Here is a 13,415-nt window from a genome sequence, read left to right as displayed (position 1 = left end):
CCCATAGGAGGGTGCCCTGAATCTTTAAATCCCTCTCCCATGGGTACAAGAGATCTTACCTTGCTGTAAGACTTTAGATTTTTACGTGGACAAGATTCTACAAGAAGAAACCACTGACCTTCGACAGTCTGGACACTCTGGACTAGGCTGGACCTCGACTGGGCTCGACTATGTCCCCCTTCTGAAGCTTAGTTTGTGCTTTTGCTCCATACTGGCTCTGTGCAGGACCTGTGGTGCACTTAAGACAACTGAAGAATCTCCCTTGGAGTGAAGGAGTCACTCCCCAACATCCGCTGGCACCTAACTGCAAATGACCGGTCTGCTGCCCTTGAGCTACTGCAGACTCTGAAGATATCAGCAACACAGAAGGTGGGTTTCCGAAGGTCCCTGAGGTTGATCTGCCCTCTCACTGAGTAGGAGACCAGTATCCCTCATGGGGACTGCATAACCCCAACCCTTGTGCACCATGTTCATTTGCAGTTGCATATGCTTGTTGGTGATTCTTGAGAATGTGCATTGGACTCCTTGTAGTCCTGACCCTGAGCAGTATTTGCACCAAAGAATTCCAGCATCTCCACACAGAGTGCTCCATGGGCTGGTGCTTTGCAATCTTGCTTGAGGTCCCCTCGCGACTCCTGGTCATTCGCCATGTGGGTCCTCCTGAGGGTCATTTTGATTGCTTGTGGGCTTTCCTGATTGCTCCAGATGTGCGCTGACTCCTCATTGCTTCGTGAGTCCCCTGGACCTTGCTGGTCCACACCGTAACCTGTTTGATCTTCCTGCCTGGGTTGCTTTTGCCAAGGCTTGCTGGTGCTCCTGCCGGACACCGACCCCTCAGCACTCAACATCCTTCATGGGACAGCTCGCCTCTGGCTCCTGGTTATCCTCGTGGCTGGAGTCTCAAGCATCCCTTCTTAGCACCTGAAGCACATGACATCAGTGGGCATTTGTCTCCCGAGCCCCTGGTCACTCTGAAGTGACCCAGACCCTGACCCCTCTGCTTTCAGATTCCTTCCTTCCGGAATCCAGGCTTCAATTCCACCAGACCCTTTTCACCTTCATAGCAGCAGAACTTCTTCACAGCCCTCCATTTAGAACAACGTGAGTTTCCAAACCCACTTCAGACCTATGCACCCGGCTCCCCTGGGATAGGTAACTCTGGTATTATGGTATCCACGGGTGGGGTGGCTCTTCAAACTCTTAAGTTCCAAAGGGTTCGCTCAAAGTCCTCCTAGTATGGTCCTTAAACTTTAACTTTCCAATTGTGACTTTCCCATAGAGTTGTACAGAGCACGCAGTCGTGTTTCCTCACTGCACCTGTCCTCCGTGGACTCCCTGTGTCATCACCTTGGGTGGTTCTGTTGGGTCCCAGTGATTCTACATGCACTAGGCACTGTCACTAGTCAAGCCGTGATTGTTATACAACTATTTAAGTATATGGTGTTGTCTCCCCCTGGAGTCCACTGTGTGTTGTGCTACTTACAACTGTTCTGGCCTCCTCCGATCGGCTCGGAAGGTTCTGCCACTTCTTCCACACCCCTCCAAGAAACTGCTTATCCAAGGTATTATCCTCTCCAGACTGGATTGCAGCAACGCTATCCTCCTTGGTGCACCTGAAACCACCCTCAACAAACTCCAGCAGATTCAGAATGCAGCAGCACGGCTCCTCACGGGCACCCCAGTCAGAATGTCAGCCAAACCTGCACTTAAACTGCTGCACTGGCTCCCAGTACGCGAAAGGGTAAAATTCAAATCCCTATGTATCGCCCACAAACTGTTACAGAGTAAGGGGCCCCCCATACTGAGGAAACTAGTCCTACCCTACAAAGCCAACAAACCACTTCGCTCTGACGGCGAGCATCTGGTCATTGTGCCCAGAGTAGAAAAGGCACGTACAGGAGGTAGGCGATTCTCGGTTAACACAGCTAAACTGTGGAACTCCCTCCCCCTGAAACTACGGGCTGAATCCTGCCATCTGCGCTTTCGGAAACTCTTAAAAACCCACCTATTTCCTTAATTTTTCTGCATTCATTTTCTGGTTTATCGCCTCGGTCTCTCTGTTTTTTAAGTTTAGCGCTGGGATGCTTCCGGGTATCTATGCGCTCTATAAATCACTATTCATTCATTCATTCATTCATTCTATTGATCACGTAATGTGTGCTTGGTGTTCTATCCTTGTGTAGAGGATAGTAGAGAGTGTTATATTAATAAATACATATTTTTATAGAACTACTGTGTGGTTCGCCTTCATTTAGTTATTCAGGAGGTGATATTCTGGTAAAACAAGCTGCTTTACATTCCTTCAAGATTAAGCCTGAAGGCTGCTCACCACTGCTACCACTAGGAAAGCTTTCTAAAGGTTATCTTTGACCTCATACATCATAAGGGTCGTTTGGACTTGTACAGGGTGCCCACTTTAATTAGTGGACAGCATATACCAGGCCGACTTCTCACACCAGACTTATTTTCTTTGCCTTGGCTTGTGTTTTTTTTAGGCAGCTGGATTGTGTGCCCGTTTTGTTGATGTGTGTGTGTGTGTGTGTGTGTGCAAACATTTATATGTACTAGTCGACTAAATCATTAAAACGTTCTGCTGCACTGAAACATAACAAAAAATATTTCTTTTCTTTAGGCAGTGCCCATATGAGCTAAAGAATTGAATGTGTGATGATGCAGTGCAATTTTAAGATGTAAAATATTCTCTTGTGCACTTCAGATTAGAGAGGAGGTGGAATGATAGCTCATATTTGCAGTTTCATAAGGTGAGGGACTAATACTCCTCTGGGTGGAACCAAAGTCTTTTCTATGTGTATTTTAAAGAATTGTTAAAAATTGGTCTCACACATAGCGGACTGTTAAGCTGGACCTAATAAACCTACATATCTTACAGATGTTTTTCTGTTGTAAATGAAGCCTCCTCATGGAAATATCTGCGAATCCTGATTATATGAAATATATATCTGTGATTGGTTGCTTATTTTGCTCATTGACCTTGCATTCTTAGTACACTGTAAACACTATTAAAGATCTAATAGAACTTGTTGCGGAGCATCTTCAGAGATTACACCGGACGACAGTGATTTTAGTCGCTAAAATTAAACCTCAATAAAATATGCTGATACTTGGATATCTTTAAAATGCATGTGAGTATATGTTTGCATACTCAATATACCCATGGTGTGTATCTCCAAACAGCACCTGATATCTTCTAAAATCTCCATATTTATTTAAAAGCAAATCTTGGTGAATGCGTGTTTTGAAGAATAGTGCATGGACATCATTTAGGAGTTAACGGTGGTCGCAGCTGCAACCCCGGCTTGACCTTCACTGCTCCTGGTACTTTCTTTGTGACCTATGGCCTCAGAGGAATCAAAATCAGTGCCTGGAACATAGGGGAGCTCGAACCTATGGACATTGTTAGATCTCCACTTTCCTTGTTTTCTGTAATTTTTTCCATTACACTAATGGTGAATAATATTATTATTACCACTGTAAGTGTAATAAAATAAAATGGCATACAATTAGCTGGAATATGACCTTCCCTGGCAGCTCAGGTAAGTAAAAAGTGGTTTTAAATGTACGTTGTGTGTGTTCTTGCCAGTGGAAATGTGTTTATATGTGGCACATGAGGTGTAGGTGTAATTTTGTAAGCATATGTGTGTGAGCAAAAGTAGAGATCAAATGGCTCGTGATGTTGCTGCCACAACCACTGGCATTTTGGTGAATTGACGTCCACGGCATAGTGTAACCCCGACTGCACTGTGTCTGGTATGGTGTTCCAGAATTAATCATACTGTTATGTTATAAAGCAGTCTCAAGTTGTTAATTATTAGAGAATTGCTTGTATTTCAACCATCTAGTACTGTTACCACACCATGCAGCTGACCAAGGTTAAAAGTAAAAACCTGCTGACCTTCCTATTACATGTCCTCAACGGATTTCCATATTTGCGAAGGGAAATGTGATCCAATTTCATAGAATGCATTGCTAAACCTCCTTTGTGTCTTCTGCAATCCAGATTATTACATCGTGGCATGACTGAGAATCATATGCTAAAAGTTGTCATTTTGATCAAAGTTAGATATATTTTCAAAAAGATTTCTTCTTTTTCTGTTTTGCAGGAATCGTTGCATTTTTAAACATCTATTGCATTCACAGAAACCCCAGCGTATGGAAAGATCCAGAGGTACAGTACGTTTAAATGATATTAGCTGTATGTGATGACTGTTGTTTAAATTGTTGGAGTCCTGAACTGCTTTGATGAAAGAAGGTGGCGTATCCACTTTTTGGGTTTCTCCGGCACAGCGCTTCTGCTGTCCTTGAGAAATCTATTTTTTTAACATAAACGTAAAAGTGACTTACATCCCACCTCCTCTCTTTCCTGGCTTCTCATTGGTTCCGTCAGAGCTTCTTACTTTTTCTCCATTTCTATTGGCTGCAGCATATTTTCCTGCATTTACCAAGGCTTGTTCCTCATCTGTTTCTCTTCTCAGTTTCCCATTGCCAAAATACTGATAATATCCGCTTTTGTGGAACTATCGTTTCATAAAGTTTTGCTTTGTACTCTTGCAGCATATTTAAATAACAATGCATCACCCTGAAGAGATTCAGTGATTTGCATAGAATCACCAGGATGTTGCACCACCGAGACTGAAACTGGGATCCCCCTCTCTGGAGTCAGCAACTCTGGCCTGTGCCACATCCTCCCCACTTCCTTGTTATTTTTCAGGAACTTCTTTCCTTCTCCATGACGATGATTGACAAAAACAGCTCTTTATTCATCACATATGTGAAACCGATGCATTACCAATGCTTGTTTACATTTGTAGGTCCTTCTGGTCAGGAAACGAGGAAGGAAGATGGTCCTGTCCTCTCAGAGGAGAGACCCCTTGGGCCTTTTTGTGAGTTGGTGAATTGTAGTCATATGGTCAGAGACTTCATGAACCACGAGAGATCCTCACTGCCTATACATTGACTAGTTATGGAGAACAGAATAGTGAAGAATGCCACCCATGTGGAGCAAGCAACAAGTATTACCCTTGCACACTAACAAGGCCTCTGATAACCAACCACCCTAAGGAAGGAAGAACACCATGCTTCTTTTGAACCATAAGCCCAGGAGGATGTTGTAGAATACCAGGCACTGGAGTCATACTGCAGTGAGTTGTTCCAGAGAAGAAATGGAGGCTTGACCAAAAACTGATGTGAAACTCCTAAACATCGAAACTTCAACCTAAGAGTGATAAAGCAACACAGGGGGACCAGGCTGCTCCCCAGGCTACCCCAGTTCCACCAATCACATGAAAGGAGGTAACCTGAAGTTTCACAATGGATTTTTGGAGCGATAATTTACACTAGAAGAATACAGACATCACACTTACAAGCTTTGCCAAACCTCTGTGTACAAGCGCAAAACCAGCACCTGAAAAGAAGTGCAGCTTGTGCAAGAAAAATACAACAGATCATGCAATCAAGTCATTAAAGATCAATGTCATCCATCTTTTAACAGAGAACCTGATAAATGAACACCAATACTGTCATTACGAGGGCCCCTCCTTGTCGAGTTCCTGTGAAAAGATCTGTTTGTGTAGGGATCGATGCAGAAACGTTTGCTTTAATTATTGGACCCGCCCCAATTTTCCTCAGGTAAATTTCACCAGGTCCAACCTGCTGTAAGGCAGTGCAATGACAGTACCTAGTAAAAACCTGTGGATGGGAAATTTGGTGCGAAAAGCACCGTCTGCACAAGTAATGCCCAAATTCATAGTAGGTGACAATTATCGATCCTGGTAAATTCTGATCATAGGGGTACCACATTTTAAAAGAGACATATTTCTCTCATCCCCACTGGGTCACTCGTAGGAGGGTCTGTCTCTAGAGACAATAAGTGCCCCTCATTGACCTGAAGGCAGTCAGGGAGCACGAGGTGAAGCTTTTTATTGTGAAATAGAGGTCTTCATCCAAGGTGTAGGTGGTTCTCGGTCATGAGGTCGATCCGGCCCAAAGTCGCAATCCTGCTCAAATTCCTCTGGGAATTTGAAGGCAAAAATGCACTGTAAGCTCAAGAAAGCCAAGCGGGACTTGTCCCCAATCCTTAACTCAAGGTTTTGTAAGAAGCTCAAGGGCATCACTTGAAGGGTCCAGATCCCCATTATGTCCCTGCACCTCCCGAATTCCTCATGCTGTCATCAGCCCTGCAGCAGACAGAGGAATTCAGGAAGGCCTTTTTGCAAATTTTCCAGATGTTACTAGCTCCCTCTAGTGTGCTTTTGGGCCCCAAGTGGCTGCAGTAGCTCCTAGTTGGACTTCGTACTAAAACCGGTCCAGTCTTTCAATCAGGTCTCAGAGCTCACACTTCTCTCCATGCCAGCACCGACCCGGCTGCCACTAGTTCTGAATTCACTTGCCACACCGGTGTATGATTCTGAACCTGCATCATGCTGCACCTGGCTTATATTGTGCTATAAATTTACTGAGGAGCAACGAGTGGCGATGCAGCTGGACTTTCAGCTTCAGGCTCTCCCTCTACACCAGTACTATCAGAGAATAGAAGCCCTCTTCAACTCTGACCTCTTCAGCTCTGACTTAGAGCTGAAGTGTCCCTCACAACACTAATGATGACAAACAAGTGGTTGCTTTGCTCCTCCCTCCTTGCACTGCTAAAGGCTAAAGGGCTGTATTTAGACTTTTAAAATGACAGTGGGATAAAAATATTAAAAAATAATTGCATAAAAGCAAAGTACTTGCCACGCCTGACCCCTATCTAGCAAAACAGAAAGTCTAGGGGCTATTCCAGAGGCCTAGCTTGCCACAAGCTCTAGCCTGCCTATCTGTTGCCGCACCAGATGCTACCCTTTTTGGTAAGAGGACACCGGGTCCGAGGCCTTACACGCCAGCAGGGACAGATATTCCTCAACCCTTCCTTCCCATATCGGAGCGGTTCCTAATCTGCGTTGATTTGCCCCCTGAGGCCCACAGAAAAATCTGCCTCCGAGGTCCACAATCAACTGGTAGAGAGCAGGCTATGATAATGCTTACCTATCTGGAGATTCATCACTTCACACTGATAGGTCTTACAAATTATTCAAAAGGGCTTCCCATTGCATTTCATTTTCCCCCCACCTCTTAGTCCTCCATACCAGAGCGATTGTTTGGAAGACCATTCTACTATCAAAAAGCAATAGTTCAATCTCACACTGTCCAAAGGCACAATTGAGCAGATACTGGACTTGAGAGTCGCGAGGGGTGCTGTTCACACTAATTCCTTGTCCCTAAGAAGGATGGATGCTGCAGACCTATACTGGAACTCTGCTCACCAAGAGCCCGATTTATTAAGGAGTTTCATTGTCCTCGTGACGAAGTGCAATTCCTTAATTCAGATATACAAAACCCTGCAAGGGACCATTTGTCCCGCCTTGTGTTACAGCTGCTTGTGCTAAGTTATGTTACATTTTGAGCTGGGAGGCATTCAATGGGTGGAGCATGAGCATTCTCCCACATCCATCCATGAGCTTGACGCAATGCCGGATTTACAAAAGTTTGTAAATCTGGGATTGCATCATTTTGGTACACCTCCCAGATGATGGCATAACAAGGCAAAACATTTTGTTTGCTTCTCATTTCCTCTTTCTTTGTGTAATGCATTCTGAATTTCGCTTTGTAAGAAGAGAATGCCTCTTTGGAGAAGTGTAGCTCACTGGTTAGAGCAGGCAGACCCTGAAGCAGAGGTCAGACCCGGGACCAGGGTTCAATTCCCGACGCGGCAGGGTCTTGAGCTCAAATGTCCACAGACTCGATAATTCTCGCTTCGGTGCCTGAACTAATCATGGGTTCACACTCTGCAACTCTGGGCAAAAGCTTGCTTAATCTCCACAACGGCCCCCCGCGGCGGGATGCCTGGCTTTCACCTTGGGAATGCCCTGTAGGGGCTATCTCACAGGGAAAAGCCAGGACGGGTTCCCAAGGCAAGCGCTTAGAGACCCCTGGGTGATAAGCGCTATATAAATCCAATATACAATATACAATACAATACACTTTGGATTGTTTTTGTTTGGGAATATATACCTTCCAGCCCAAACAAATCTTGCTTGTAATGCAGGCACCTTTTAACTACCTGCATCGGTACTTGCTTTGGAGCGAGGCAGCACTCAGTGCACCTGCGCAAGCAGAGAGCTGAAATGGCACATAGCAAATTTAAAATGTTCATTCTGACCTAAATTCTACTGCTCTGGATTATGGGGATTGGATGGTGGCTCTGCACTTGCAGGACATGCATTTTTATTTACTCATCCTCCAATTCCGTAGAATCTATCCCTCCCAGTGGCTAATTTGTTAAAAAAATAATAAGTCCTGGGGCTCTTGTCAGGAGGCTGCTTTTTTAAAAATTGCGAATCACTCCACATTGAGGAACGTGCATCTGTCTTATATTAACCACGAGTCCCCACATGAATGCTCATTACGAGATTTGTACTATAATGCCTACACATATATACTGATTTATTCTGTCCCAACATGGCATGAAACTCATCCCATACATAAAATGTCCTTTGTGATGTCCGGATTAAAGTCCAAATTTTCACCGATTTTGTTGCTTTCAATTTTTATCCAAAGTGTTCATCATGGGTGCTATCTCATGGGAGACGAAAAAATTCATACTATATATATATATATATTTTTTAAACCGGTTTAGGAAAACAGTCCAGGTGAATTAATGTATTAGGAATTGCATTCTGGGATTCCGAGTAGTAAACATTGCAATATACACAGCTTGCAGTTGTTTCAAATGGAGGATTCTCGTAACTGACGCACGCGATTCATCAGGCAGTAATGGTGAGCGGGAATACACTGTAATAACACGGTTTAGAAAGTGCAGTACCAGCTTGCCCCGGAACAGATTACGCGTGCCACGGCACACCAGAAAAATAGAAAAGATGTAATCTTTGGTTTTCATACGAAGACAAATGAACGAGAAAACCATTATTTTAACTTGATGTTCTGCTAGCATGTCATGGTAAGAATATTAAAATAGATTGATGATGACTGTTGTTAGTTAAAAACCGGCATTATTTATAACACAGTTACGGTGTGTGCTCAGGTCCAGCTATTGTGGCATGTAGGTAAAGTGAATACCGCAGGTTTTCAAATCGATATATGAATGTTAAAATGGATCATTGATTATTAGTAACCCGTGATGTAGAGACCAGGTAGTCTGTTTTTTTAAAACTGTCATGTAAAAAACACATCATAATTACCTTATCGGCATAATGTGACTAAATTTATTTATTGATTTGTATTTTTAGATTTCCCTGACGAAGGGAGTGTTACTCCTGAAATGCATTGGGCTCACGCAATAAAACATGACATGAAATCAATCCCATGCCTTTGAGATTTTGTGGAATTTGGCTGGTACAGCATATTGGATAAAATGAATTGAATATAAGATTAAACAAGGATTAAAATGAAAGGAAAAAGGAATACATGAGCAAGTAAAAGAATGAATAGGAATGTAATTCATTGGATTCAAGCCAATAGGTGGCTGTGCAGTTTTTTGGGACCAAAATCGGTCCCTTCGCTATGTAGGTATTGTTGCAGCGCAATGAGACGTAGCGCGGAGAAAGTTTTGCACGCCCGAAATGTTTGAGCGGACAAATTGGAGGAAATAAATTGAAGAATAAGATTACATAGGTGTGCATCTCATTCCCAGTGAACCTTTTGTCTGATTTGCCAGATGAGACCAAGGTTTTAATGGGCATGGTACAGGGGTTGCCGTTCCGACACTTCCCGGATCTCACAAGAGACGTCTGAGGACCTATTGTGGTGGTAGATGAACCAACCTGACCTATGGCAGGCCACTCTTCCTTTGCCACTTAGAGCTCCCATTTATGACAGAGGCATCACTGTTCAAGTGGAGTTATGCTCTGTGGCTGTTGAAGCTCAAAGATCTTTGGTCTCCAGTGGGAAGTCATCGCTGCTTCAACCTCTTGGTGCTTTAGGCAATCCATCTGCTCACAAACGCCTCCCTACTGACCAATAATTGAAGGCTGTTCCTGGTCCTGGTAAACAACATGATTGCCAGGTGGTATTGCAACAAGCAGGGTGGGTGAGGTCTGCTATCCTGCTCCAGAAGGCTCTTTATTTCCAGAAGTGGCTGGACCAGCAGAAGATTTTCTTTGTTGGAGGATGATTTTAAAGTGGTGATATAATACCTTAATTTGAGCAGGGTTGCACTATCTAAAATAAGGAAACACATGTGTGAGATGGAGGAACTGAGTCAGAGTGGCACAGTGTATTAAAAAAAATTCAAAATAACTCTAAGCAATCTAGTAAGTAACAAGTGTCAAAGACTCACTTTAGATGAAGATGCAAAGCATGCAATCTAGTAAGTTCTAAGATCATGACAACGCAAAGGAAAGTTTGAGAGAGAGAGAGAGAGAAAATGAATTTCAAAATACAATAACCATTACAGCCTCAGTAAAAGATGCCAGATACGATGGCTAAGGGGGAATACACATGCGCCATGACCCATGGGTTCACTTGTGCGAGGTAGTCCTTTCGAATGGACTTAGGGCAGCTCTGTTATACTCTTTTAATGAAGAACTATTGACCACAGATTTAAAACATTAGCAGGTGCTTTTAACCACAGACCTTTGGCCACTTCTCGGAAATATTAGGAACACAGAAGTGACACTACTATTTACAAAAGTTTACAAAAAGGTCAATTGATGTTTGACTGTAAATCAGAATGAAATTGAATATTTATCGAAAATGATTTGCACTACTTCTCAGAAACTTTTTAAGAAAGCAGAATACTACAAAAGTTTAGAGGTCACTTTTAATTTCTAAAGCTGTGGAAAATTCCCAGTTGGCGTAGTTGGCCCCCACTCCTTACTCTTAGTCAATGTTATTCTTCTAGATGACAGACGCATCCTGTTATTGCTACATCGTGATGTTCAGAAAGATGTACATGAAGAGGTCATAGGAGAGATGCGTCTGAGTATACAGGAGGGCATGGGGCTTATTGCCTCTGTAGACGCCTCTGTAGACGCTCAAGGCAATGTGGACAATTTTTAACGCAACCCTGCCCATGGGCTTGGGGCACTATATGGAAGAAAATCGGCCCTGCTTCATCTTGTATTCCACCATCTACCACGGGTCCCTCAAATGAGTAGAAAAGCTAAGCAGATGTCAGATGCAGACTAAAAGTGGCGTCTTCATTCCAAGGTGGCACAGCACGTCTTTAATCATTGGGTTGTGCCCTGGCTAGATCTGTCTATCCTGTCAGGAATGAGCAGTGTCAAAGCTTCTACACACTTGGAGACATATTCTGTTTGCGAAGGGACCCAAGATACCTGTACGCATTCCCACCCACCACCACCCCAGAAAGATATGACAGAATGGGCCCAAGTCATTAGAATAGCCCCAGACTTGGTAGGGGACTGTTGCATCCAGATCTCCTGAGCATTTACCCTCTAATCCGGCTACACATTCGGGAGGACCTCCTATCCCAGTAACAGGGGAGAATCTTGCAACCGAATCTCTGCAGCCTACCCATCCATACTTGGAAATTGAGCAGCGGCAGTTACAATATTTTGATTTGCTGCCTGAAGATTTAGATGCCATTCTTGCAACCAGACGCTGATTCACAAACTCCATCTAAGCAAGGTGTTGGGAATTGTTTGTGGCCTGTCATGGGGTATTTCAGGTAGACCCTCTAAAGACCAAACTCTCTGATGCATTGCTGTGTGTTTTGTCCTAGCCCCAGCATGGCCTTGCAATGATCATTTTTAAGGGTAACCTGTCAGCACTTTCAAACATTTTATGTTTGCCTGACTAACCCGTTTCTCTTTATATTATTGGTTGTGATGCATTTTCTAAAGGACATGACACATTTTCACTCCATAATCATTTCTTATGCCTCAGTGGGACCCCAATCTAGTCCTGATGTTTTTTATATGCCCGCCATTCAATGATATGCAAACTTGATGGCTCTGATGATCAAAACAATCTTTCTTATTGCCATCATTTCTGTGTGCCATTTAGCGATGGATTTAGGCCCAGATCTCTGTACTGGGGTGAATGTATGACATTGTTCTGCATTCTGTCCATCAACTGTGGTTTTTGCATTTGTCACTCCGAGTGGGATGGGTATGCTCAGACGTGAGTCCCATGCACTCCACACCACTGGATTCAAGCAAGCCGGGCTAAAGACGGCTGGAATGCCAGAAACCAATCCTCGGAAGCTTGCTTCCGGTCCAGGGAAGGCATGGCTTAGCAGTTCGGGCTGGACTGTTCCCATGAGGCACAGGGTCAGACTGATTTGCATATGGCCATGTCTGAACTGGAGTGGTGTGGAGTGCAAAAAAACGATGGATTTAGGCCCAGATCTCTGTACTGGGGTGAATGTATGACATTGTTCTGCATTCTGTCCATCAACTGTGGTTTTTGCATTTGTCACCCCGAGTGGGATGGGTATGCTCAGACGTAAGTCCAATGCACTCCACACCACTGGATTCAAGCAAGCCGGGCTGAAGATGGCTGGAATGCCAGAAGCCGGTCCTCTGAAGCTTGTTTCCGGTCCAGGGAAGGCATGGCTTTGCAGTTCGGGCTGGACTGTTTCCATGAGGCACAGGGTCAGACTGATTTGCATATGGCCATGTCTGAACTGGGGTGGTGTGGAGTGCAAAAAAACGATAGATTTAGGCCCAGATCTCTGTACTGGGGTGAATGTATGACATTGTTCTGCATTCTCTCCATCAACTGTGGTTTTTGCATTTTAGTGAGCGGCAGGCACTCTCTGTGAAACTCTCTATGCAACTTTTCTTCCCAAACAAATTGGTGCTTCAGACTGAGGCTGTCTTACTGCCACAAGTGATATCTCTTGTCTATGTTAACCAATCAACCACCTATATTTTTTGCTCTGCCACATCACTCAAAAGTGAAGGACTGGGTTCTTTTGGACCCAGCGGTGCCAGGGCACAACACCTGAAACCTTCGTGGGTAACCTGCTCCGGCGTACAAGTCACAGAGACACGGGACACTTCCTTCGGCGTCAAAGATTCAAGGTTTATTTGCTGCAGGGAACACAGAAGTCACAGGAAGTACATCGAGTGTAGTTCGGGGAGACTGCTTCAAATTGGTTCTGTGGATCGCTCCTTTTATACAGTTTTTACCCATAGGATAACATTGAACACAAAAGTTTACAACCCGGTTCCCACATTTAGCTCCCAGAGGGGTCGCTTTGGTCACTTTGAAACACACAAGGTCCGGAACATAAGTGCGGAAACATTTGGCGGTTCCCAACTGTAAAAACCCATCTTCCCACCATTAACAAATTCCAATCAGCAGTAAAGTAGATCGAAAATAGGAACGAAGACAGGTGCAGAGGAAGACGGGGACAGTGGGGAGATCGGAAAGGG

General features: G+C 44.1%; 1 protein-coding gene across 1 annotated transcript in view; it reads left to right on the top strand.

Moving 5' to 3' along the window:
- Positions 1–13,415, top strand: part of LOC147747137 (cytochrome P450 4B1-like) — a 274,411-nt gene that overhangs the window by 238,843 nt on the left and 22,153 nt on the right. Inside the window, exon 10 of the mRNA XM_086952393.1 lies at positions 4,122–4,186. Within this exon, the coding sequence (XP_086808519.1) occupies positions 4,122–4,186 (65 nt within the window). The remainder of the gene's footprint in view (positions 1–4,121; positions 4,187–13,415) is intronic.

The sequence above is a fragment of the Lissotriton vulgaris genome, chromosome 1_1 (genome assembly GCF_964263255.1).
Source record: "Lissotriton vulgaris chromosome 1_1, aLisVul1.2, whole genome shotgun sequence".
Classification (NCBI taxonomy): domain Eukaryota; kingdom Metazoa; phylum Chordata; class Amphibia; order Caudata; family Salamandridae; genus Lissotriton; species Lissotriton vulgaris.
This window is presented reverse-complemented; position numbering and strand designations above follow the sequence as displayed.